This window comes from Canis lupus, chromosome 11, assembly GCF_048164855.1.
Source record: "Canis lupus baileyi chromosome 11, mCanLup2.hap1, whole genome shotgun sequence".
Taxonomy (NCBI): Eukaryota; Metazoa; Chordata; class Mammalia; order Carnivora; family Canidae; genus Canis; species Canis lupus.
In genome coordinates, this window is record NC_132848.1 from 71,906,816 (window position 1) to 71,931,193 (window position 24,378).

The following is a 24,378-nucleotide window of genomic DNA, read 5'->3' on the forward strand; positions in this document are numbered from 1 at the left end:
TGGGGCCACGCATGGTTCAGCCTCGGGGCCTTGAATGCCGGGCCCAGACCCTTGCTCCTGCCCCGTGCCCGCCCAGCTTCCTCCTCCGTGGCCTCCGTGTCCACCCGGTCACCCAGACTTCTTGTTGATGCCAGTTTTCGTGAAGACTCAGGGGCAGTTACGGAGGGAAGAGGCCAAGGCCTCCCCGGCTTCCTGATCCTGTGGGTTCACTGGCCCCGGGGAGCTGAGGGTGGCTGCGTCTGGGGCTCGGCCGAGCCCGGGGAGCTGGCGGGGCCGGGTGGACGCCGCTCTGCACGTCCCGCCTGTAGTCACGGTCTCAGCAGCCGCGCAGGACGCGGAGGGAGCAGTTCCACGGCTGTGGGCTCCTCGGCTCACTGCCCGTGGGCGTCCCCGCAAGGGGCTCACGCAGCCTGCGGTTGCGGGGGGAAGGCGGCCGGGTGTCAGCCTGCCCGGCGACGGGCCCTTGGGTGGACCTCGCACGTGTGTCCCTTCCCTGGTGTCAGCCCGGCTCGCTGCACGGCCCTGCTCAGGGCTCACTCTCTGGGATGGGAAGGGGGCAGGGCCTGCCCTCTGGGGAGCCCTACGGGGGACGCCACTGCCCCCCAGGCCCTCGGGCTGCACCCCAGGGGCCCTGCCCTGATCCCGCTGTGGCGCCAGCAGGGCCCCGGGCTGTGCCCCCCCCACCCCCCGAGCTCCAGGCTCTGGCCACTCAGGACCCGGATGCCCGGCTCCAGGGCCTGCACAGGCCCCTGACAGGGTCCGTACCCTGGGGCTGACACTGCGGCCAGGGGCGGCTGTTGGGTGAGCCCCAACTCTGAGCCTGGCCTTTGGCCCCGTATGAGTGTGCATTTGTGCAGGTGGGAGATGGAACCTACTCGGCCTAAGACGTGCAGCTTGACCTGCCTCTGCTGAGTGCCCGGAGCCTGGGTGCGTGCGGGAGCGCCCCGGGCCTGCCCTTGCAGGGTCCAGGGCGGGCACGTCGGGGCGGGGGGGGGGGGGACCCTCGCTGCGTGCGGAGCCCGGGGAGGTGCAGAGCCGCCTCCGGAGGGGAGCGATCCCGCCGCAGGCTCCGGAGGCAGGACGTCACGCGCGGACACCACCACGGAAGCGGACGCCATCGATTTCACATTTATTGAGAAAGAAGCCGAGGGAGCGAGAGCGAGAGCCAGTGCGTGCGTTTGCAGATTCGGGCACGGTGGCTCCGAGCCGTCAAGGGGCCACCCAAGGGCGCAGGACACGGGCTCAGCTGCTGGGGGCCGGGTGGGGCCTGGGGGAGGCGAGGCCAGGACGGGGGGGGGGGGGGGGGGAGGGGGGAGGGGCTGCCGGCGTCGGGGCAGCAGAGGGGGCAACGCCGCCTCCTGGCCCGTCCTCCAGGGTCTATAGGGCCGTCCCCCGGGAGCTGCCCCATTTGGTGGTACTTTAGGGGAACACGGTGTTGTTGCACCGTCTTAGCTGGATTCCCGAGCACCTCTTATTGCTACTTTCCCGCTCAGTGATTGGAAGCTCCAGCGCCTTTTAACGAAAATCACGGCCACGTGTGCTACGGCTCCTCTGCGGTCACGGCCTCGCGTGCAGGTGAACCGCTGCCCCCGCAGGGACGACCTGGGAGCGGCCGACGCACCACGTCCTCTCACCGGTGTCCGGCGCAGTCTCCGTCTCTCCCGCCCCCACACGTGCGTGTGCCAGGACCTGCTTTTATTTATTTTTTTATTATATTTTTATTTATTTATTTATGGAACTGCTTTTTTAAGCAATTGCTTCAGGTTTCTTAAATTGATCGTGAAAAACTAGATGTGGCTGCAAACTTCTTTAACCGCTCACTACCATGTTGTATTTTTTTATTTTTTAATTAATTTAATTTTTTTTTTTTACTACCATGTTTTAATTCCATGTTTCCTCCTTTCTCGAGTTTCTTACTTGTATTGACTTTCCAACCAACCGGAGGCGTGACCGGCTAATTTTTTCGCCGTGGCGGGCTCGGGGTCCACACGTGAGTAAACGTGCCTCGTGTCCTCCCCTCCTCTCAACGGCATCGAGCCTGCGGTTGACAGTCGGTGCCTCGTTTTAAAATAGGACGTTTTCAAAAAAAAAAAAAAAAGGATGTTTTCCACTTGATGGGATGAACACTGGGTGTTATGCTGTATGTTGGCAAATTGAACTCCAATTAAAAGAAATTTAAAAAAATAAAATAAAATATGATGTTTTCCATCACCAAAAAGCCATTTTATTTCTCTATTTGAAGTAGCCCCTTTTCACGAGCGGCTGGTGCCGATAAACGGATGTTAACTCCCGGCAGTGACTCTGCTCCACGGGGGAGCCGGTCCCCCAACTTGTCAGACTCGTCTCCTGCTTTGGAACCGCGGAGTCTCTACCATGTTGTTTGCTGGCAGTGGCGCTCGCGTCAGCCTAAGCGTGGCACCTGCCGGACGGGTGTGGGTCCACGTGCAGAGGCCCGAGGGGACAGGGAAGGGAAGAGTCCTGTGTCTGCTGGTCACGCGGCGTCGGGTTAGAGGGTGGGCACGAGGCCGTGGGGGCAGCCGCCGCGCTGGGCCGAGTCCCCTGCTGCAGCTCGCGTCAGGGCGGCAGGACGGGCGGGCTCCAGGGTGCCCCCCCCCGGCGCCTGGCCGACCCCGGGGTACCCCCTGCCGACGCCTGGCCGGCTCCTGGTGCCGAGGCATCCCCCCCACCCCCGTGCACCTTGCAAACAGGGCTGCCAACAGCACCCTGGCACCGTGGCCTGCCCGTGAGCCCAGGCCCCGCGCCCACTCCCCGGGGGGCCCGGCCCCTCGCTGCGCTCAGTGCTCTCCGGGGGAAGCTGCACCCGCTGCCAGGCCCCTGCTTCCAGGCCAGCTGCACCCCCTCCCCCCAGGGCGCTGCGGGGCCCTGGCCTGGTGTCTGCACCAAGCGACCCCGGCATTTCTAGAGGGTGCACGGCCCTCGGCTGCTGCCTTTGTGTGCCCCACGCGGAGTGGAGCGAGGGGGCTGTGGGCCCGGCTGGACGGGGCGATGGGGGTGGGGTCCCCTGTGAGGCAGGGCTCCCCCGCTGACCTAGAGCCGGCTTCCTCCTCTGTGTGGGTGGTGACGGGAGCACCGTGGGGGCCCGTGGGGTTTACCCGAGGTGCCGTGGAGGGGACACGAGGCCCGACACGCGCGGGCGGACGCTCAGCAGCTCCTGGGCCGTCCCCTTGTGAAGCGCAGGATGGGGGGCTCCTTCGTCCTCTCGCCCCCCCAGCGCCCCCGCCCCCTTCACCCCGTGGCCTCCACCCCTGCTGCCCCGTGGGCACCACCCGCATGTGTTCTCGCGGCCCCTCCCCGCCCCGTGCGTCCAGGCTGATCTTCCTTGACGAGCTGCGTGCAGGTGCATGTGGCCGTCGCCTCCCGGGGTCCCCGCGCCTGTCACCTCCCGGGGTCCCCATGCTCGCCACCTCCCGGCCCCGCCAGAGCTCAGACACACACTCGGCTCCCCCCGTGCGAGGGCTGGTCTCAAAGGCAGGACGTCCCCGTGTGGCTGGAAGTCTACATGAGCCGCCCCGGGGCCAGGGAGGTCAGGGGCCGGGCCATGGTCACACACCGGGAGCATTTACCAGGGTGAGTCTGCAGGTGAGACAACAGCAGGGACAGAGGTCCACCCGCCCCACAGATACGCCCGGAAAGTTCTCCTGAAAACCCAAGGGCAGCTTCGGTGCTCAGAGATTCAAACATAAAACTGTACAAAACTACCCCGTAAATATATATAATAGATGTGTGTGTGCGCGTGTGTGTGTGTGCGTGTAAAGTCCCAAGATAAAAGCCCAGGAAGCTGACCAGTCTGCACGTCAGCGGCTCGGGAAGCTCCCCTCTGAGGGGACGGCGAGGCCTGGGACTGGCACCCCAGGGACCGCACGGACAGGGCGCCCAGGGGACACATGTCACCGCCCCCCGCCGGCCGGTCCCGGCCTCGCGCCCCCTGCACACGCACCCTCGGGGGACAGGAGCGCGACGGGGGCCCCAGCGGCTGCGGCACGGACGCCGGGGAGTTGGGGAGCCCCGGGCCTCGGAGGTCAAGCCGCCACCCCGACGTCGGCCCCGGGGCATGGCTGCAAGGGATCCCCCAACGCGGTCCCGGCTGCGGGAGCTCTGACGGTCGCGGACGGGCCCCTGCGTCCCGGGTGCAAGTGCTGCCGCCCGGCCGACTCCCTCAGAACGAGGTCTGGAGGCCGCGGGGGACGATGGCGGGCGGGAGCACCGTGGGGACCCTCTGAGCTCTTCTCCCACCGCCCCAGCCCCCACACTCCTCCTGCCCCCTGGGGGCCGCCGGGCGAGGACAGCGCGGAGCCAGCCCGGCCCGCTCACGACGGCCCCGTCTGCCCCACACGCAGGCCCGTTCCCTCAGCGCCGGCCTGGCCTCGGGGACGTCCTCACGGCGCCGAACGCCGATTTGGAGAAACCCCCGTGCAGGCCGGTGCAAGCCATGACTCCCGCACCCCAAGGCAACCCTCGGCGGGGACGCGGCCGGCCCCCAGGACAGAAGCCTCCCGGCCAGAGCGACCAGGGCTCTCCAGCAGGGGACGCCCCCCGTGTCCACACGGCCCGCGGGACGGTGCTCACGGCCAACACGGCGCCCGCACGCCCTGGGGAGGTTGGCCGGCCGGTGTCCCGCTCGCCTCCCGCGACAGCTGGAACTGGTAAGTAGCCAACCGTGCGCTCCTTCAGGGGCCGCTCAGGGCCCCGGGTATCGGGCTCACGCGTGGCTTTTGGAGCAGACGGTGAACGACCGTGGGGCCCCCTCCCCCCGTGGGGTGGAAAGCGAGCGTCTCCGCCACCGGACGCTGCTCGGCCTCTGCGGGGCTGCTGAGACTCAGGGGCACGACAGCTGCGTCCCCGGTGCTCGCGGGCGGCTCACGGGCTGGTGCATGTGCGGGACGCGAGCGGGGCCGCGTGCTCTCCCAGGTGCTCGGCAGTGGAGGACGGTGCGCCCCCGACCCGGACCACGGCGGGCCGACCGGGCGACCCCCACAAGCCTCACGCAGCAGCCCACGCCCGGGGTTGATCTCTTCGGCGTCCGGGAGTGAGTCACGCTGCCGGGGTGGTTCGCTCAGCCCCAGGGTCAGCAGCGGGGCGGCCTCAGGGTGGGGGGGGCGCATGGTGGGGACGGCGCGGGCTGCCTGACGGCCCCGCCACCTCCGGACGCCAGGCGCAGGCTGGCTCAGCTGTTCCTGGCGCGGCCCTGACTACACCGGGTCCTTCCCTAACCCTGCAGGCCTCTGAGGAAGGACCCGGGGGCGCCCGGGGCTCGGTGGGCGCCTGCCCTCGGCTCAGCTCCGATCCAGGTCCCGGGGTCGGGCCCCACGTCGGGCTCCCCGGGCAGTGGGGTCCTGCCTGTCCCTCCCTCTCCCTGCACGCGGCCCCCTCGCGCTCCATCGGGTAAATAAGATCTTAAAACAAGAACCTCTGTCTGCAGGGGAAGATCCCCATCTTCACTCCGGACTGTTGGGGGAGGCTGATTCTTCAAGGATTTATTTATTTTAGAGAGAGGGAGGGCGGGAGGGCGCAGAGGGAGGGGGAGGCTCTCAAGCAGACTCTCTGAGCAGGGAGCCCGAGGCTCGACCCGGACCCCAGGCCACGAGCTGAGCGGAAACCATGCTGGGGCCCTGGAGGGCGGTCGCCGCTGCCTGCGTGGGACCCGGCGGGAGGGCGGGGACTTGGGCCAGCGCAGCACGGGGCCCGCCTCCCGCAGAGCTCGGCCGAGCTGCAGAGCAGGTGACAGGGAGGGACGGCTCTGTGCCTCCCCGTCCCCCCGTGACCGCAGGCTGGCCCCGAGCTCCGTCCCCGGGAGCCCACGCGCCCCAGCTCTGCGCAGCCCCCTCCACCCGGACCCCGAGGAGAAGCCCCAGCCCCCGAGCCCGTGCTCTCGCGTGGACCGACCCCCCAGCACCCGGCGCCGGCCTCCGAGGTGCCACCCTGCATGCGGGCGGGGAAGGGCCCGGCCAGGGCCTCAGCAGCCCAGCGGCCCCTCTGTGGACGGACGCACAGACCTGGAAACGGCAAAGGGGTTCCCCCCACGCCCTGCCCGCCCCAAGCGTCTTAGGGAACTGGAGCCCCGTGCCCCGTGCCTGACTCCTGGCCCGTCCCGGTGCCTCGGGGCCTCTGCACACCCTGCCCTCAGCGCGGACACCCCACCGACCCCCCGTCCTCCTGGCGGGTCCCTGTTTGCCTGCAAACCTAACTCCATCGTCACGTCCTCCAGGAGAGTCCCTCCAGCCCAGAGGACAGGAAGTCCTTACGTCCCTGTTGACCCCGGCCCTTGCCCTCCTGGCAACGCGTCTAGGCGCCTCCTGTCCTTGGACACCCGTGTGGGCAGGGACCGCCTGCTGCCCCGCGACCCAGCTCTCGGGGTTTGCCGTGGCGGCCGCTTGCTGGACCGCGTGGCAGGAGCACAGGGACACATACGGCGGACCCGTGGCGTGAGGTCCAGGGACGATGCCCTAGCAAGGCTCTGGCACTTGCACCCCACGAGGCCTCACGGTTGGGAAGGGAATAAAGAGAATTTGCTGAGCGCAGAGCCCGTCGACGTCCCCTCGGAGCTGCAGCCACCGGCACGGGCAGCCGCGTCCCCCTGTGTCCCGGTCGCTCCAGCCACAGCGAGGCAATGCCCGCCGCCCAGGGGCGCTTGACAAACACGGCGGGGACCAAAGAATGAACGTGAGATCTATTTTTCCAGAGAAGGCATCAAAGGGTCGGCTTTTAAAGGCATTTCCCACATCACAGATTTTTTTTTTTTTTTTTTTTTTTGAGGCAGCGAAGCCCCCGGCCACCGGGTGGCCATCACAAGGAAGAGCGGGGCGGGGGCGGCGGCGGCAGGGAGGGTGGGCAGGACGGTCGCGGTCCGTCCCCGGGGGCAGCCGCGCTCCGGCCCGGCCCGCGGCGCCCTCGTCACAGGGCAGCCTGGCCCCACCCCGGTCCCCGGTCCTCAAGACCTTCGCGTGCACGGACGGGGGAGCACACGGGGGCTCCCGCCTTCACTCCACGGTGCAGACCGGGCGCCGGCGAGGTCCTGGGCTGAAACCACCCCCCTCGGGGATTTGCTCGTCGTCTAGTCATCGTGACTGAAGAACAAAGGCTCCGGACCTTCCTGGAACAAGTCGATTGTCCTTCTGGGGCTCAGCTCCCGTGCTCATCGGGCGGGAGCATCTCACCCCCACGGCAGGGTTGGCATGACGCCCGAGGGTGCGACGCACGGAAAGCTGCAGGGTCTCCACGTGGAAAGTGAGGGCTCACGCGGGGGACACGGGGATCGAGAACTTTCGCAAGTGCTTTCACGATCATCAGGACACGGAGGAAAAATACTCTTTGAAGACGCTGTGCTGTGAAGAGCGTGGATTGTCTGCTTCTCAGGAGCCAGCAACGCTCATTGATCGATGCCCCGCGGGAGGACGTGACGAGGTGCCGGCACCTGCGACGACAGCTGCGGCCATCACGAGGCCCCAGACGGACAGACAGTGACGGGCAAGGGCGCTCGGGCTCCATCTGACACTGGCCCGAGAGCACTGATCCCCAGGGCTCAGCTCATTCTCCTCTGCAGGACCCCGAGTGAGGGCCGGACCCCAAAGCAGCCACGGGTTCGCTGCCGGTTCCCGTCGGTCTGGAGGTCGAGCCGGGGACACCTGACCCCACCGGAGTGGAACAGGTGCAGCCGCATCGCTCCCGAGTCATGCAAAGCCCGGGAGGCGCGGCGCTTCCCTCTCGCGTTGATCCTCTCGCACAACCCAAGGCCGACAGGAGGATCTAACTCCCCCCGGATTTCTGCCCTGAGCGTGAGACCACGTTTACCCTAAGCTAAATTTGGTTTCAGTTTTGAAGCGCCTGAGATGCGCGACTCAAATGGGCCGGCTCCCGGCTGCCGACACCCGTCAAACCCTTCGCGAACCCGCGGCGCCTCGGCCAGCCCTCCCGGCGGCCCGCTCCCGGGTCCTTCGCCGTCCGCGTCCAGGGGCCCGTGAGGCCAGCCCGGGGTTAGCGGCTGGGGAAGCGCAAGCGAAGCCATCAGCCCTTGGGAACAAAGATTAACTTCTGCTGGGGGTGGGGGGCGGCAATGTGTCTGCTGAGTGTGCGCGGCAGGGCGGGGACCCCACGGGGAGAGACTTCTGGCTGGGGCAGCTCCGTGGGCGGGAGGCCGCATGCCTGCGGGGAGGACCTGGCTCCTCGGGAGAGTCGGGCCCTGCCTGGGTTGGTCCGAGGCTGTGGGCGCCTGCAGCCCCCTCCGGCCTTCCGCCCAGGGCTCGGCGCGGTGCATGGTGTCCCCACGGGGGTGGCGGTGGCGAGAGCACTGGGCCGGGCGGGCGCCCAGCAGACCCACGCTCCGGCGCAGGCTTCGCCACCAGCGAGCCACGCGGCCGTGGGGGAGTCTCCTGATTCTCCGGGGCAGCCGTAGACGGAGGGGTTGGTCGCGCGATCTCCAAGTTCGCCCTCAGAGGGTGGTCCAGGGTCCTCGCCTACCCCTCCTTGGCCCTGCGCCTCCGGGGACAGAGATGGGAGAAGGGAAGGGGTGAGGGGAGAGGGTGCGGATGGGAGCCGAAGCTGCTACCAATCAGGACTCCACCTTCTCCTTCTTTTTGCTCTTTTTCAGGAAGGACGGGGTTCGGAATTTCTTCTTCTTTTTGGAGGGAGACTTGGAGGGTGAGCCCTCCGGGGACATGGGGCCGCTGGTGACCGACTCGGTTTTGTCCTTAGAGGTGTCGACATCCGTGTCGGCCGTGGTGGTCATCTGGCTCAAGCCCTTGCTGAGGATGTCCTCTGGGGTTGGCTCGTCCTCCCTGCCGTTGACCACCACTCCTTCTGGCTGCGTCGCTTCAGGCTCTGCAGTGCCCTTGCTTGTTTCCGTCTTAGCACCTTCTAGAAAAAGACCAAAAGATATGACCCATGAGAGTTCGATCGGGTGGGAGTTTCCACGCAGGGTTAACAGAAGCATTTCTAGGCGACTCTATAAAATAAGTCTAGAGCCACGGGAGGGACGGGCCGACGCCGTAGGGCTGAGGGCTGGGCAGGGTTCTCGCCCACCCCCCGGCCCCGGGCAGCTCTGACACTCTGGGGTCGCGTCTACAAACGGACACAGGTAACGGGGGCCGGAGGTGACGGGGGCCCCGCTTTCCTAGGCACAAAGTGAGGGGACAGACCCAGGTGAGGAGAGGCCCCAGGACCGCAGAGAGCATCTAAGAATCGCTGTGACCGGTTCACGTTCACCAGTGAAAATACGGAAATGGCATTTTTAAAAAGCTTTCGCTTAAATTCCAGTTAGTTGAAATGAAAACGCCGGGTTTTCGTACCCGTTTCACGTCCTAGGCCAGGGAGGGACTTTTGGACAAATGGAGAGCGTCTCCCCAGGTGGCCCAGAGGGGAAGGCAGAGGGAGGATGGGAGTCCCCGCCACGCGGACCCACGTCCGGAAGGGGAGATGCCGGTCGGCCCACCCCAGCAGCCGCCTGGCGGGCTCCGTGGATCGCGGCCGTGCTCAGCGCCGGAGCTGCTCAGACCCGAAATGGAGCTCCCGCCCGCCCTCCCTGTTCCCAGTGTCCCCTCACTCTGCTTCCCTCGCGCTTTGAAGTGTCTGGGTGGGGAGGGAGCGTGGGGGTGCACGAGCGGAGAGCGGAGGAGCTGCCTGACGGATGGGGTGGGGGTGCACCCGCCGCGGCCCTGGGGTGGGGGCCCTGGATGAGACATGACGCAGGAGGAATGAAGGGCTGACGGGAGGACTTCCAGGAAAATCAGGATTCTCAGGGGTAAAGGCTGGAGAAACGTGTGGTTACCTGGGACGCGGGGCAACGAGTGTCCGTCTGGGGACAGGTGGGATGGGCTAGTTTGACTGGTACGGCCTCCCCCACCCGGTGAAAGCCAGCACCCCCGATGGCTCCCTCTCAGCCCCGACACCGGTCCTGGCCCCTGTGGGGTCGACCCCAGCCGTGCCCTCCAGGCCCCGGACGCCAGCGGCCGCGCCCCCACCCTTCCCACCGCGGGCTCCCACGCCCCCACCCCCCAGCTGTCCTCTGCAGCCCTCCGGTCGGCCCCACAGCGGCCCCTGACCCCTGACCCTGAGCTTGACCGGCCCTAAATCTACTGCCAATTTACCCATTTTTCACTTTCATGTGTCACTTTTTTTTAAGAGGACACAGCTGTTTGTGGTCCCCCGCGGCTCCGAGGAAGTCCAGGGAGTGGCTGCAGGCGGGGGCGCTGGAGGAGGCCCAGGAGCTTCTGCTCCAAGGGTCCAGGATGCCACACCCCTGCGCCCTGGACGGCGGCACACACGAGCGGCGCTCAGGCCACGTGGACGTGGAGACAGGGAGCGACTCCGCCACCCCGCGTCCCAGGGGCCCGCAGCCTCCCTGCCGGGCACCTACCGGGCACCTGCTGAGCACGTCGCCCTGGACGCTCCGGGCCGGGCACGGCCACCCAGCGGACCCCGCGGCCCAGGGCACCGAGGTCTGGGGAGCAGCTCCCCCGCGCCCCGGGACCCAGCATCATCCACGCCGCGGAGCGACCCACGCCTGCTGCGTGACGCGGGCCCATAGCCTCTCATGCCGAGCGCAGCCCAGGAGGGCGACACACCCACGGGGCCAGGGCCGTTCCGGGCTCATGGCTCCTCTGAGCCCAGGGACAACGCTCTGGTCGGGCCCATGAGGACCCGGGGTGGCGGCCCCCACGCCGCAGGCTCTCTAGGTGACTCATCTGTGACGGCAAAATAGTAGGCGACGGAGCCCGTGTGACGCTGATGCTGGGCTAACCCCCGGGAGGCACAGGACGTGCTCCGGACGGGCCACGGGGACGGGGGTCAGCAGGACAGGGGCAGCCCGGCAGGTGGGGGGAGGGGGGCGGACACGCCCGACACGGAGGAAGAGGCTGGGACGGAGGATCCTTCACGGAGGCCGAGGGGCGGGACACAGATGGGGGGACACTGAGGGGTCAGCTAGGGGGGATGAGGAGGGACACTGAGGGGTCAGTTGGGGGGGGAGATGGGGGGACACTGAGGGGTCAGCTGGAGGGACACAGACGGGGGACACTGAGGGGTCAGCTGCGGGGGACACAGACGGGGGGCACTGAGGGGTCAGCTGGGGGGACACAGACGGGGGACACTGAGGGGTCAGCTGGAGGGACACAGACGGGGGACACTGAGGGGTCAGCTGGGGGGACACAGACGGGGGACACTGAGGGGTCAGCTGGGGGGACACAGACGGGGGACACTGAGGGGTCAGCTGGAGGGACACAGACGGGGGACACTGAGGGGTCAGCTGGGGGGACACAGACGGGGGGCACTGAGGGGTCAGCTGGGGGGACACAGACGGGGGACACTGAGGGGTCAGCTGGAGGGACACAGACGGGGGGCACTGAGGGGTCAGCTGGGGGGACACAGACGGGGGACACTGAGGGGTCAGCCCGGGGGAGGGAGGAGGCCCCCCACCTGCAGCGCATCGCCTGCCGGAGCAGCGTGGCCCGGGCCCGTCCCGCGCGTGTGCACCCGGGGGAGCCGAGCCCGGACTCGGCAGCAGCGGCGCGGGTTGTGGGTTTTACAGCAGGAAACCGCCCGAAGCCCCGGCTGCCCAAGCAAAAGCTGGCGGAGATCCACTCGTTTTGACGAAGCCCTTCCCTGCCCCCCCCCCCGCCCTGCGGCAAGTGTTGGGGTGAGGAAGCCGCCCGCCTCCCTCACTACGGAGACAGGTGTTCAGAATCGGGGACTCTCCGTTGATGAAGCACAAAGGGGCAGCGATCGGCGACGGGAGGCCGGGGAGCACAGCGGCCGGGGCACGACGCTTGGAGCCCTGGCCCCGAGCAGACGAGCAGACGGTGTCCTCGGGCGGCACCGGGACCGCGCTCGAGGCGGCGACCCAGCCGTGGAGGGGGCCGGGGGGCTGCAGGGCGCACGGCGGTCACCCCGTCCCGGACACGGAAGATGTCATCGGGCCACCAGCCCTGCTGGGCAGCCCAGCGCCGAGTCCGGGGCCCCGGGGAGGACGGCTCCCGCTCCGGGGGGCTCCAGGAGCTCGGTCGAGACCCTTGGGTAATCTCGGGGGCACAGGCCGCAGCGGGGCCGTTACCCGCCGTGCGCAGCGTTGCTCGTGACCCGGCTGGATCTTACCCTTAAGTGTTTTTATTTTCTTTCATTGTATTTTTAGATTCCATTTGTTACGCTCTCAACGACGGCTTCCCTCTAAGAACCCTAAGAAGGGAGAATACCTGACAGACAAGGAAACCGAGGCACAAAGATGCTCCGATCTCCAGTCGGGCCTGGACCTAGATGCTCTGGGCCAGCACGTGCGCAGCGGTTCTCAGCCCGGGAGGGAGCCGGCCCGGCACGTTCTCCTCTGCCCCGGCCCGGACCGCTGGCGGGGACCAAGGTGCTGCCGTGCTGGGGCCCAGGCCGCTGTCGGGGGTGGGAAGCCCCCAGGTGGCTCCAACCTGCCGAGGTCCCAGGGCTGCGCAGGACGTCGTCAGCCTAACCTGGGAGCTTCTGGAAACAGCTCAGCTCCCACCGCAGACCTTCCGCCTTCGCGAGATCCCGGGGACCCCCACCCGCAGTGAAGCCTGAGCCCCGGCCGGTGCCCCTAGAGGGACCACCAGCAGCCTCGTCGGGGTCAGGGGTCGGGAGGCCGCGCGCCAGCCGTCAGCTTCCTCATCATCCCGCAGGCGGAGACACAAGTTTTAGGCCGCGATGTCCCGGCTCGTGAAGGAAACAAGCTTAACTCTGGTGGCCCCGGTCTCAGATCCCAGAAAGCCCCCGGGGCCCCCCGCGGAGCCTGCCCGGCCGTGGAGGTGCCTCGTCCCCTCCGCTCACCGTCTGCAGACCTGGAGGGAGACACCGCGGGGCTCTTCGTCTCCGACCGCGCTGGGCTCTGGGCCGCAGAAGCTGGAGCCGACCCCGGAGAGCCCGGCCCCTCCGCCGGGGTCTCCTTCTCCCCTGAAAGCACAGAAAGCCGCCTCGGGGTGGGCTCAAGCGGAGGGGAGGAGGGCAGACAGGGGACACCCACGGGTGCTTCTTCCTCCTCGCTGACCCCACAAGCCTCTGGGAGTCTGTCCTACATCCCGGGGGAGGCAGACGGAGGAGGGAGTCGGGGTCCCCGCAGGTCTCCCAGGGCGGCGTCACCCCGACGGGACCACGGGGCCGCAGGCTTCCCGCCCACGGTCTGGGTGCTCGGAGCTTCTTTATCTGACTTCACGTTCGGCCCAATAATCCCCCCGGGGATAGAAAGCACCCTGTTTTCTCCCCAATTTTTCAACCATCACACAAGCACCCCGAGCCCACCAGGCAGGGCCTGCTGGGTGCCCGGAAGGCGCCGAGCCTGCGTGGGGAGGGGGCGTGACCAGGGCTGCGCCTGGGAGGACACAAGCCGGCAGGGAGCTGACGTCTCCGTGCCTCGGCCCCACGTGCTCTTGAAACACGGGGCGGGGGGGGGGGGGTGAGGAGGGACGGGGCTGAGACGGCAGTGCTGGGGCCGGAGCCCGGGGGGGAAGCTGTGCCAGGCGGGGACACAGGCATGACCGTGAGCACACAGCCGCCGTGATGGCACGTGTGGGGTCGACCTGAGACACGGGCCGGGCTGCAGATCCCGCAGCGAAGGAGGGGTGAGGGGGCGACAGGAGGCTGCTGGCGGGTGTCCCCCTGCAGGCGGGCCGGCTGGTGCCCAATGCAACGGGTCCGCCGTGGGCTTCCCTCCTGTCACCCCGTCACCCCCCCAAGCGCCCCTGTGGCCCCGTCGCACGCCCGGCAGGCCCGGAGGGGCCGCACCCGTCACCCCGGGGGCCCCTCACCGTCCAGCTCCAGCGTCTTCCGCTCCACCTCCTTCTTGTACTCCTCCAGGTCCTGGTCCGTGAGCTGGCTGAAGGGGTTGGGCGCCGTCTCCTCCGCCTCGTCTTTGGTGTCCGCGTCGCCCTGGGCCGCCAGCTGGCTCTCCGTGGACTGAAAGTCAACCACAGAGCGCGTGTCGCCCCCTGAGCGCCGCCGCGGGCCCGGGCCCAAGCTTCTGTCCCTCCCGCGGCTGCCGGCGCTCTCGCTCCTGGAAACGGCAGGGCCCCGGGCCTCGGGGCGTCCGCTCCCCCCGCTGCCTCCCCCCCGCCCTGGGGTCTCTGCCGCGCCCCGGATGCAGGGAGCCCGCCCTGTGCCCCGGAAAGAAAGGCGAAGGATGCGCCCAAGCAGAAGAAGACGCGTTTATTGCAGCCCCGCAGGTCGCCCGCGCCGTCCGCATGCACAGCCACAGCCCCGCAGCCCCGCAGCCCCGCGTCCCGCCGCCGGCCCAGCACCCCCCCCACCCCGCCCACGGCAGCACGAGCCACAGCACAGGCACGAGGTCAGCGCAAGACACAGCGGCTTCAGCGTCGGTCCGGCGGTTAGTCCTGCTCCGCGCACGGCCGTAAGTCACAAGCGAGCCAAGGTCCTGAGTCCTGGATCTTCGGGGCCGGCGTCGCGGGTCCCTGGGGGCACTGCGGAGCCCCCGGCTCGGGGGAGCTCACAGCCGGGCCTCGCGGGAGCCTCCGCAGTCCTCTGACCCCTCGGGCCCCTTCTAATGGGGGCCTCGTGCTGGCCTTCGAGGGCGCCGTGCTCGGAAGCCGAGGAGCAGCCAAAGAGCGCGGCGCTCAAAGGACGCGAGCCCGGGCAGGGCCTGCGCCGGCCTCCGGGCCACCTTCCCCTGACGACGCCGCGGCGCCCCCAAGGGACCCGCACACCAGCCCGTGTTGAGGACTCACCGCCCCGCCCCGGGGTCGCGGGAGCTCCGACTCCCCACCCTGGAGCCTGCACGGCCCCTCCCTGTGGCTGCAGCCTGAGCTCAGCGGCCTCCATCTGCTCCGCGGGCGGAGCGTGTCCTGTGTCCCTCCCTCCTGGCCGCCCTCGGGGCAATGGCTTGTGACACAAGCTGCGCCTCTGACCCTCCCGCCCTTCCCTACGCACTAGACCCGGGCGGCCCCATCTCGGCCCCGGAGCGACTCCCTACGTCCTACTCTACGTGGGTGTGGGAGCTCCTGGCCGGCCTGAGCGGGCACCGTCCTCACACACGTGCCCCTCCTCTGCGAGCACGTGGGCGTCCCCCAGCGCCACGGCCGGCTGCTGCCGTGTCCACGCGCAGAGGCCAGGAGCACCGAGGGCAGGCCGGCCGGGAGCAGCTGGAACCGCCAGCCGCGCTCCCGCGACGCCCACTGGGCAGGAGCCGTGGGGGCCGAGCGGGGTTCCCTGGGTCAAGCTTGGAAGTCAGCGTCACTGCGGGGCGGGCGGGTGCTGCTCCCCGCCCCGGCCCCACGCCGTCCCTGGTCCTCACAGCGTCCGTCCTGCAGCAAGAGCGGCAGCGCCCAAGATCACGGACAAGGGTGGGCCTGAGGACTCAGGGGTCCCGCTGCCCGGCCTCGGGCACTGAAGGCCCCGAAGGCGAGCACGCTTCCCCTCCGGGCAGGGGCGGCTTCTGCTGTACCGGGCTTCGGCTCTTCTCGGCAATGACGCTCGCCAGGAGCTGGGACTGAGGCCCCGCTGACTTCACGTCCTGTCGGTTTTGTTCTCGAATCTGGGGTCAAGGGAAGAGAGAGCGAGCTAGCGGCTGCACGTCGGGGGCCGTCGAGGGCGCCGGGGCCCAGGGCTACAGCCGTCCCCCGGGGCTGGAGGCCCGTGTCCCCTGGGAGGCCCTGTCGGCGAGCGGAGCCCACGAGCGCCGGGAGCCGCCGCGGGGGTGCAGGCCGAGGCGAGGTGCACCCTGGGGGGCTCGGTACCGAAGCCCCCGAGGGGTCTCCTCACTGCGCCGGCTGCCGGGAGCCACGACTCTGGAGCCTGGGTCTCTCCCTGGGGAGGCGCCTGTCACCCAAGCCCCGCAGACGGTCCTCGGACCACCGACCACCGTCGCATCCCCGCTCCACGGGCGTGTCGACCTCGCGCGGGCTCAGCTACGCCCGGAGTCTAACGAGAAACGGAGCGAGCGACTCGCGGAGGCCGAGAAATAAATACAAAGGACCGCGGCACTTTGAGGATGAGCCCAGAGGGAACCGGCATAAGGTCCGCGTGGACTCGAGTTGGGCTCAGGCAGCGTCTCTGGGGCCGGGGTCGCGGGCTACCACCGCCCGGACGGTTCTTTCTCGTCAGAGGGCCTGGGCACATCCTGGCGCTCGGCTCGTACCTGCGGGGCCTCAGGCAGCGCGGCTCGGGCGAGGGGCGGCGGGCTGGGCAGCTGCCCTTACCTTGTTCCGCATGTCCAGAACCTCCTGGGGGTCGGTATAGAGAGGCACAAACTGGTTGGGGTTCTCGATTCGTATGGGCATGCCGCTGCTGGACTTCTCCACCTCGTCGGCCTTCATCCACTGCAGACACACGAGACCGGGGGGTGAGGCAGAGGCGTGAGGTCCGCACGCTGCCCCACGGCCCACCCGAGGTCTGGCCGGGCAGCCCACGGGGATGGTCAGCAGGCCCGCGCACGGACGCTCCCCCCCGGGCCTCCTGCAGGGCTGGCCGCCTCCCGGAGCGGAGATGGGCATCGGGGCCCGGGGGCCAAAGGGCCCGTCCAGCGGTCGGCGGCAGCTGGAGAGCCGGCCCGCACCCTGACCCCCGGCGTGACGGGCAGGCAGCTGCCCAAGCGCAGTGTCCGGTGACTTACCGGCTTCAGATTCTATGTACTTGCTCAGAGCGGTGGGGGCAGAGGGAGAGAGGGTCCCAAGCGGACTCCACACTGAGCACACAGAGCCCGACACGGGGCTGGGTCCCTCAACCCTGAGGTCGCGACCTGCGCTGTGGTCGCCAGCTGGGAGCCTGACGGACGGAGCCCCCCGGGGGCCCTGACTTATGATTGCACTTTGCAGGGCTGCTTTTTTTTTATTATTTATTTTTAACAAAAGCCTGTTCTCTTTGGCTCCTAGCTACTTTAGTGTCAACAAAACATCAGATGAAGAGCCAACGTGTCCGTGAGTGTGCGAGAGCCCGAGACAGAGAAGGGGCGTGAGCGGGAGCCTACGCAGGAGACCGCAGCATCCCGCCCACCTCCTGGGCTTGCATCCACAGTCCAAATGCTGGACACCCGGGACCTCCCCAGAAGCCCCGTGGGGGGTGGGGGCAGGAAGCAAAAGCCACGTGCTCCCGGGTGTTGTGCAGTGGGGAGCGAGGGCCAGTCGGCCCCGGAGGGAGCTGCTCCCCAGGACCCCGGCCCAGCGCAGAGGTGCGGGAACAGGGACAGAGCCCCGGGGGCGTGAGCCCAGTGGGAGGCCCCATGGGAATCTGACCCCAGCCCCAGGCTTAACCAGAGGCGGGGCCAGGCCCCCCGTCCGCCCGCCGTCCCCCTTACTGTGGTCTTGGGCCGCGGGCTGCCCATGCTCCTCTGCACCTCATCAGCCACGTTGACCCGCAGGTAGGTGTTGGGCGTGTTGAGCCAACGGGTCTTCTCCTTCTGCTGCTTCTGGGCGTGCTGCCGCAGGGTGGGCACCGGGGCGCCGTCCTCCTCAAACACGAAGGCCGTGACGGTGGCTGGGATTTCCACCTCGCTCTTGTGTTTGGTTTTCTCTTGAACAAAGGGGTAGCGGTAGGTGTAGCCTGTTCTGTAACCCTAGAAGGGACGGGGGCGCGGCCACTTACCGTGGGGAGAACCGTCCCCCCGTGCACGGCTCCCACACGCCGCACCCCCCCTTCTCCAGGTCTCGGTCTCCTCCATCCCAGTCTGCGCTGTGCGCCCCGGGGCCCGGCCCCGACCTTCCTCCTTCACCCCGGCTGCCCCCGGGGAGCCTTGGGGGGCTTCCCAAGGCTGCTGCCCGCGCCCTCAGAGCTCCCGCGTGCTCTGCGCTGTAGGATTTTTAAGAGTTTCCAGTTGATTCCAACAGTCAGCCCTCGTTTTCCCGACTCCCAGGTCTCTAGGCCGTTTCCTTCTCCGAAGCCGAAGGTCCGGCTCAGGAACACCCGCCCCCTGAGCGAGGAGGGGCCGCTGCGCACTAGGAACGGTCATCTGGACAGCTCCTGACCCGTCCTCCTTCGCTTTGCCTTTTTTTTTTTTTATTAAGGAGGCATTAAAATATGTTTCTGATTATATAGAAAATACAGACCTATCTACAAAAATCAGGCAATATGGAAAAACATAAGACAAAAGTGGGTTTTACACAAACATCTCATCCCCAGGGACGAGCACTAAAAATCTCTGCGGTTGGGCTGCTCGGGTGGCTCAGTGAGTCAAGCCTCTGCCTTTGGTTCGGGTCAGGATCCCAGAGTCCGGGGGCGGTGCTCTGCGTGGGGGGCTCCCCGGGTCAGCGCTCCCCACTGAACGTGCCTCCCCGCGTTAGGATGAGAGGGAGGGAGAGTGCATAAAAATATACATTTTCAATTTTAATATCATATCTGTCAATGCTCGTCATCACGGTTTCAGACTTTCCCACCATGCTCGGTGAGTTGTTTCCCAACAAAAGAGCATCAAACGTATAAATCCGTTTTTAAATATCTAGGAGTCTATTTTATGTTATAAATTTTTGATAAATCAGGAATTCTTCTGGTTGAAATAAATGATTTATCTTATTTATTTCCCAAAGTGCTAGCAGTCAATCCTCCTCCTCCTGCTTCATAAGATGCCTACTTGCCCTGTGTTCAGCCCCCATATATTTAGGATCCGTTTCCGATTCTCTGTCCCACTGATTCGCCTGTCCTTCCTGCACTGGGGCTCCGCTCTTTAGTTGCTAAAACTTTTTCACGCTTTACCATGTGATGGGACAAGTATCCTCAATTACTCTTCTTTTCATAGGGTTTTCCTGGCCACTCTCAGTTCCACTTGGAAAAACATTTTTGCAAAGTCCTTCTGTGCTCCCCTATCATTGAAGGGTTACATTGAGGTCATTGATTTGGAAAGGGGCCCTCTTAACCCTATGGAATTATTTTTTTCAGATTTTATTTATTTATTCATGAGAGACAGAGAGAGGCAGAGACACAGGCAGAGGGAGAAGCAGGCTCCACGCAGGGAGCCCGACATGGGATTCGATCCCGGGACCTGGAGTCACGACCTGAGCCCAAGGCAGATGCTCTACCACTGAGCCACCCGGGTGTCCCCACCTTATGGAATTTTCTAACCAAGAGGAAACTGTGTCTCTTCACTGAATTCAGGCTTCCTCTGACATCTACTGGTAAAATTTTATGGTTTCCTTTAAATCAGTTCTGCTCAATGTTTTATGGTTTTTCTGCATTTGCAAATAGGGCTATTTCCTCCCATTACTGTATTTTCAAATATATTATTATATGTTAAGATGCAAAAAAAACCTACTCCTTTTAAAAATGCATTTTCTTAACTGACTACTTTAAAATGCACTCGTTATTTCTAATGTTTTTGTCTCAGTTGACTCTTTGGGACTTTATAGGCATGTAACCATAATACCTATACAGACAAGTAAATTTGTTTCCTTTTCAATATTTATTTTATTTTGATGCTTCACTATTTCAGATCCTGTTCCCGTATTATTCTAGAACAATATTAAAAGTGCTGACAGCAAGAATCATTATTTTGTTTCAAAATTAGTGGAAATACTTCTAGTGCTTCACCAAGATATTGGCTCTTATTCCGAGAAAAAAAATTATTTTAATCATGTTAAATAAGTGTCCTCCTCTCTTAACAGCTATTATTTTTTTTATAAATGGATACATTTTCATCAAATAACCTTTTTTTTTAAAGATTTTATTTATTTATTCATGAGACACACAGAGAGAGGCAGAGACACAGGCAGAGGGAGAAGCAGGCTCTATGCAGGGAGCCCGACGTGGGACTCGATCCCGGGACTCCAGGATCACGCCTTGGGCCAAAGGCAGGTGCCAAACCCCTGAGCCACCCAGGGGTCCCCCAAATAACTTTTTTTTTTTTTAGATTTTATTTATTCACGAGAGTGAGAGAGAGCAAGCATGAGTGTGGTGGGGGCAGCAGAGACAGCGGGAGAGGGAGAGAAGCTGGCTCCATAAGCGGGAAGCCCGATGCAGGACTCGATCCCGGGACCCCGAGATCATGACCGGAGCTGAAGGCAGACCCCTACCGACTGAGCCACCCGGGCGCCCCGCAGATAACTTTTGATATTTATTTAAAAGACCAAAAGGCTTTTATCCTTTGATTCACTAAGATCATGAAACATACTTAAAAGATTTGTAACATCAGGCCCTCCTCGAATACTAGGGATGAGCCATCCCTGGGTTATCGTGTGTTCTCACTCCCACGTCACGCTGGACACCACCTGCTGGTCTTCGCGCAGCATTCGCCATCCACTCAGAGCGAGACTGCCCTGAACCTGTTAGAATTATGTTATGTTCCACGTCCTACTTTCACTCTCTGAAACAGTTTGTTTATTTATTTGTTTGTTTGTTTTTCTGAAACAGTTTAACTGGCAGAAGAATTATCTGTTTCTTAAAGATTTGATGGAACTTCTGTAGCAAACTCCCTTGCCCTGGTGCTTTGTCTAGGCGTCGATTACTCGGCACATGAGTGTTACTGGGAATTGTAGTTTCAAGGCAGATTGTATTTTTCATCGTTACAAAGTGACCCTCATGGTCAGCCTGACGATAAGGTAGGGGTGGTTTGGACGGACCCGAGGGCAAGGAGAAAAAGATCAAGCACGGCAATGACCCGGTCACGATAAAGAGGGTCCACGGCGGTGGCAGTGAGGACGGGAACACGAGTCAGGTACGGACACGGTCCGGGGATGGGTTTCGTCCTTCACTTCTCCAACCAATCAGAGAAGCCGCAGTCTCTCCCCGCACCCAGCTCCTCGTCGTGCGCACTCTCCTCGCCTCCCAGCTGCCCCCCAGTTATGTCACGTCACCAACTAAACTCTACACCCCAGGGACACCCGGGTGGCTCAGCGGTTGAGCATCTGCCTTTGGCCCAGGGCATGATCCCGGGGTCCTGGGATCCAGTCTCACGTCGGGCTCCCTGCATGGAGCCTGCTTCTCCCTCTGCCTGCGTCTCTGCCTCTCTCTGTGTCTCTCATGAATAAGTAAATTTTAAAAAATAATTAAAAAATAAACTCTACACCCCATATCCTTTAAAGCCGACCCCTGGACACGTCCCGGGTGACCCCTCCACGATGGACTCATGCAGCCGTTACGCAGGATACTGTAGGGCAGTCCGTGTATCACGTGGTTGCTACATTCAAGTCATGAGATAAGAGAAGCAGAAATAACTGCCCGAGAGAGAGCTGAGCCACAACGTAAGACGGCATCCGCAGCCCCTAGAGCCGGGGGCGCTAGGCCATCGTCTAAAAAAACTCAACTCCTACTAGAATGACTCCAAACTGTGAGTCAGTCGCCAACCGACGAGGCCTTGACAGCTTAACCCCGGTGCCGCCCTCTCGTGCCCGCCTACGGTGTCCCCCCGACTGTCTCAGCGGACCGGCCGGGAAGGGCAGCGGCAGGGGACTCACCAGGTTGTCCAGCATCCTCATGAGGGCCTCGAACTCGTGCTCCCCCAGCCGGCTCTTCTGCATGGGCCCGAAGGTGCTCCCTGCCCACTGCACGGAGCCAACCTCGTGGGGTCGGTGCTTCTCCTGCTTCAGGAGGATGAGGTTCTCCACGCCCCCAGCGCTGGACAGGGCGGACACCTGCGGGGAGGCGCAGAAAGGCTCAGCCTGCGTGTGTGCACACGCCTGGAGATGTGAGCGGTGGTTGGGGTTTTCCTCCCGGAGGAAATGCCGCTCCGGCCCTTGGAGACCAGAAGAGGAAGAAACCACAAGTGTGAAGCCTTAGGAATAACGCAATACAGGGACGCCCGGGGGGCTCAGCGGCGGAGCGTGACCCCGGGGTCCTGGGATCGAGTCCCGCGCCGGGCTCCCTGCATGGAGCCTGCTTCTCCCGCTGCCTGGGTCTCTGCCTCTCTTTCTCCGTGTCTCACGAATAACTAAGCAACATCCCTCTAGAATACTAAACGCTAAAGCGATACAGAAGGCTGAAGCGTTACCTGGGATACAGACCAACCTCAACCTGGGGTCATTTCTGGGGAAGGTGGGAGGTCAGCTCCCGAGAGGCCGTCAGCGCCTGTCTGCAGCGGCTCCTTCCCGCGGGAGGAAGACGTCTGACGTAGGAAGGCTTTACCTTCCTCGCCTGGGTGGTGGGCAGTGGGTGCGCACTGTGTTCTCCTTCTTCATCTCTCTGTTCGTCTAAAATCCCCCTCCCTGCCTTTTTCTTGTTTAGGAAAAGCCCTTGAAGAAGGCAGGCTGGCGTCCTGGCCCTCGAAGCACGGCGCGGCCTGACCGGGCCTCACGGAGACTCCTCGTTCGCAGCGGTGAGCGCGTCCGGGAAGCCCAGACGGGGCCACACGACGGCTGGACCCCTGGGCCTGGGGTGCCCGCCGCACCGTCCGGGCCCCGCGGCCAGGGGCTACGACACACGGCTGCGGGCCGCGGGCTTCAGGTTTGAGGGCGAGAGCCGTGCGACCCCAGCGGCCGGGTGCACGAGCCTGACCATCTCCTTGCCTCCCGGTCCCTCCCCGGGTCCAGCGCTCAGATATGACAGGTCACGACCGGGCGTCCGGCTGACTCCGGCAGCAGGAGCGCGGCGGCTCCGGGGGCTCCGGGTCGTGCACCCGGGGCTGAGCTGTGCCCCTGGTCGCCTCGTGCCAGCCTGTCAGCTCCTCGTCGGAAGGGGACGCCGATCGCAGGAGCCCCAGCGCTCCAGTCTCTGCTGAAGACCAAAGGCTGCGCTTTGGCCTGCAGGTGAGCCCGCGTGTCTGAGCCCACGGGTGGGAACACGCCCTGGCCCGTGTGGGCTCCGGCAGTGTGACGAGTGCCCGGGGCGTCCTGGAGGTCAGCCAGGCCGTCCCCGCGAGGTGACCCGGGACCCTGTGAAGGCGAGGGGCCACAGCCCTCACTTTCCTCGCCCTCCGCATCCGGGACGTGTGCCCGCGGAAGCCCGCATCCTCATCTTAGACCGATGACCCCACACCTGGCGAAAATGGGGACTCCCCGTGGCTCATTCCAGCCCCAGAGCTGGGGGCCCGGCATCCCGGGGGGCAGACCTCAGCAGGGGCAGCAGGGGGTGCCGGTCGCCCCGAGTCCACGCCTACTGCCTGTTACGTGCCCTCACGAGTCCTGCTTCCGCCGCCGCGCCCAGCTTCTCTGCTGCCGGCTGGGGAGCCCCCCCGGGGCCGCGCATCACAACCAAAGGCCCGTTACCATGCCGGGGGGACCCTGTGCCAGCAGTGCTCCCCGGGGCCCTGGGCCCGGTGCAGACCCTGGGCCGCGAGGCCGTGCAGCGCTAGGGGCTGGCCAGGGACCTGGAGGTGGGCTCCCGGTGCGAGTCCTGGGGCCGTGTCCTCGCCCTGGCACTCGGGCCGCTCCCTGGCCTCCCGTGCCTGCCTCCCCCTCTGTAAGACGAAGGCCAGAGGCGCTCGAGCCTCGCGAGCGTCACCTAAGCTGATACCATAAGGCGCCAAGAATGCCCGGGCGCACGGAGGGTGCGCGTCCGCGTTTATGAGCAATAATCTCGCCCATGAGAGAGGCGACGGGCCCGGGACCTACTGGTCCCAAAGGAGGACAGGGCTGCCCAGGGCCCCGCGTCCCCCATCTCCAGGCCATGGAGTATGGGGAGGGGACCGTCCGGGCCTCCTCCCATCTGCTGCAGGCAGAGCTGGGCGCCTGTCTCAGCTGGGGTGACCCAGTGCCCAGGACCCCAAACCGACGGGGAGCAGTGGGAACACCGTCCCGGGAGGATGGGCCGGGCCCCGGGCCTGAGCCACGGAGATGGCCACGGCCGCGTGCTTGCCCGGCCAGGCCCCACCCCCAGCGCGGAAGGTGGGCCCACGACGCAGCACAACCTGGGCGCCGAGCTGGGGGCCGTCCCCAGGCGGCCGTGACCCCACCCTGGGTGGCCCACGCCCCTGCCGCCCGCCTCCAGCCTGAGCCTGCCTTGCCGCCTCCACCCCTTCCAGCTTCCTCCGACGCCTCCCTGCCCCAGGAGCCACAAGGAAGGCACCAGAGCCTTCCCGGGGGCCAGCTGCCTCCGTCACCCGACGCACTGGGACGAGGTGGCCTGGAGCCAGTGCCGACTGCAGAGAACGTGGCAGCGGGTGCAGCCGAGAGGGGCCGGGGCCTGGGGCTCCGCGCTTCCACCTGCCCGGCTCACTCGCTGGCACAGGCGTCGGTGCGGGGCCGGGGGCACGTCGGCGCCTCGTGGGGGGCACACGGGCATCTCCCCCATCCGCTCAGGGCCCGGCTGCCTGCCAAGGGACGGCAGCCTCTTCTTAAGTAAGCGGGGGAGCTCGCAGGAGCCCGGATGGGGAGGCGAGGGCCGTGGGGCCTCTGCCAGGGGCTGCAGCTCCCGGGCCGGGGGGCGGCTGCGCACCTTCCTCACGCGTCTTCCTCACCGTCCTCACACCTGTCCCCCGGCACAGGCGACCCTGAGGAAGGGCCCTGGGGGCTCCGCGGTGGAGCACCGCCTTCGGCCCAGGCTGTG

The 24,378-nt window shown here is 65.4% G+C and overlaps 1 protein-coding gene across 1 annotated transcript in view; it reads right to left on the reverse strand.

Moving 5' to 3' along the window:
- Positions 1-2,201: 2,201 nt before the first annotated feature.
- Positions 2,202-24,378, reverse strand: part of ADD2 (adducin 2) — a 93,074-nt gene continuing 70,897 nt past the window's right edge. Inside the window, exons 10-16 of the mRNA XM_072768742.1 lie at positions 21,354-21,530; positions 17,270-17,527; positions 16,176-16,295; positions 15,422-15,511; positions 13,773-13,920; positions 12,799-12,921; positions 2,202-8,871 (exon numbers count right to left, since the gene is read on the reverse strand). Of these exons, the coding sequence (XP_072624843.1) occupies positions 8,567-8,871; positions 12,799-12,921; positions 13,773-13,920; positions 15,422-15,511; positions 16,176-16,295; positions 17,270-17,527; positions 21,354-21,530 (1,221 nt within the window). The 3' untranslated portion in view covers positions 2,202-8,566. The remainder of the gene's footprint in view (positions 8,872-12,798; positions 12,922-13,772; positions 13,921-15,421; positions 15,512-16,175; positions 16,296-17,269; positions 17,528-21,353; positions 21,531-24,378) is intronic.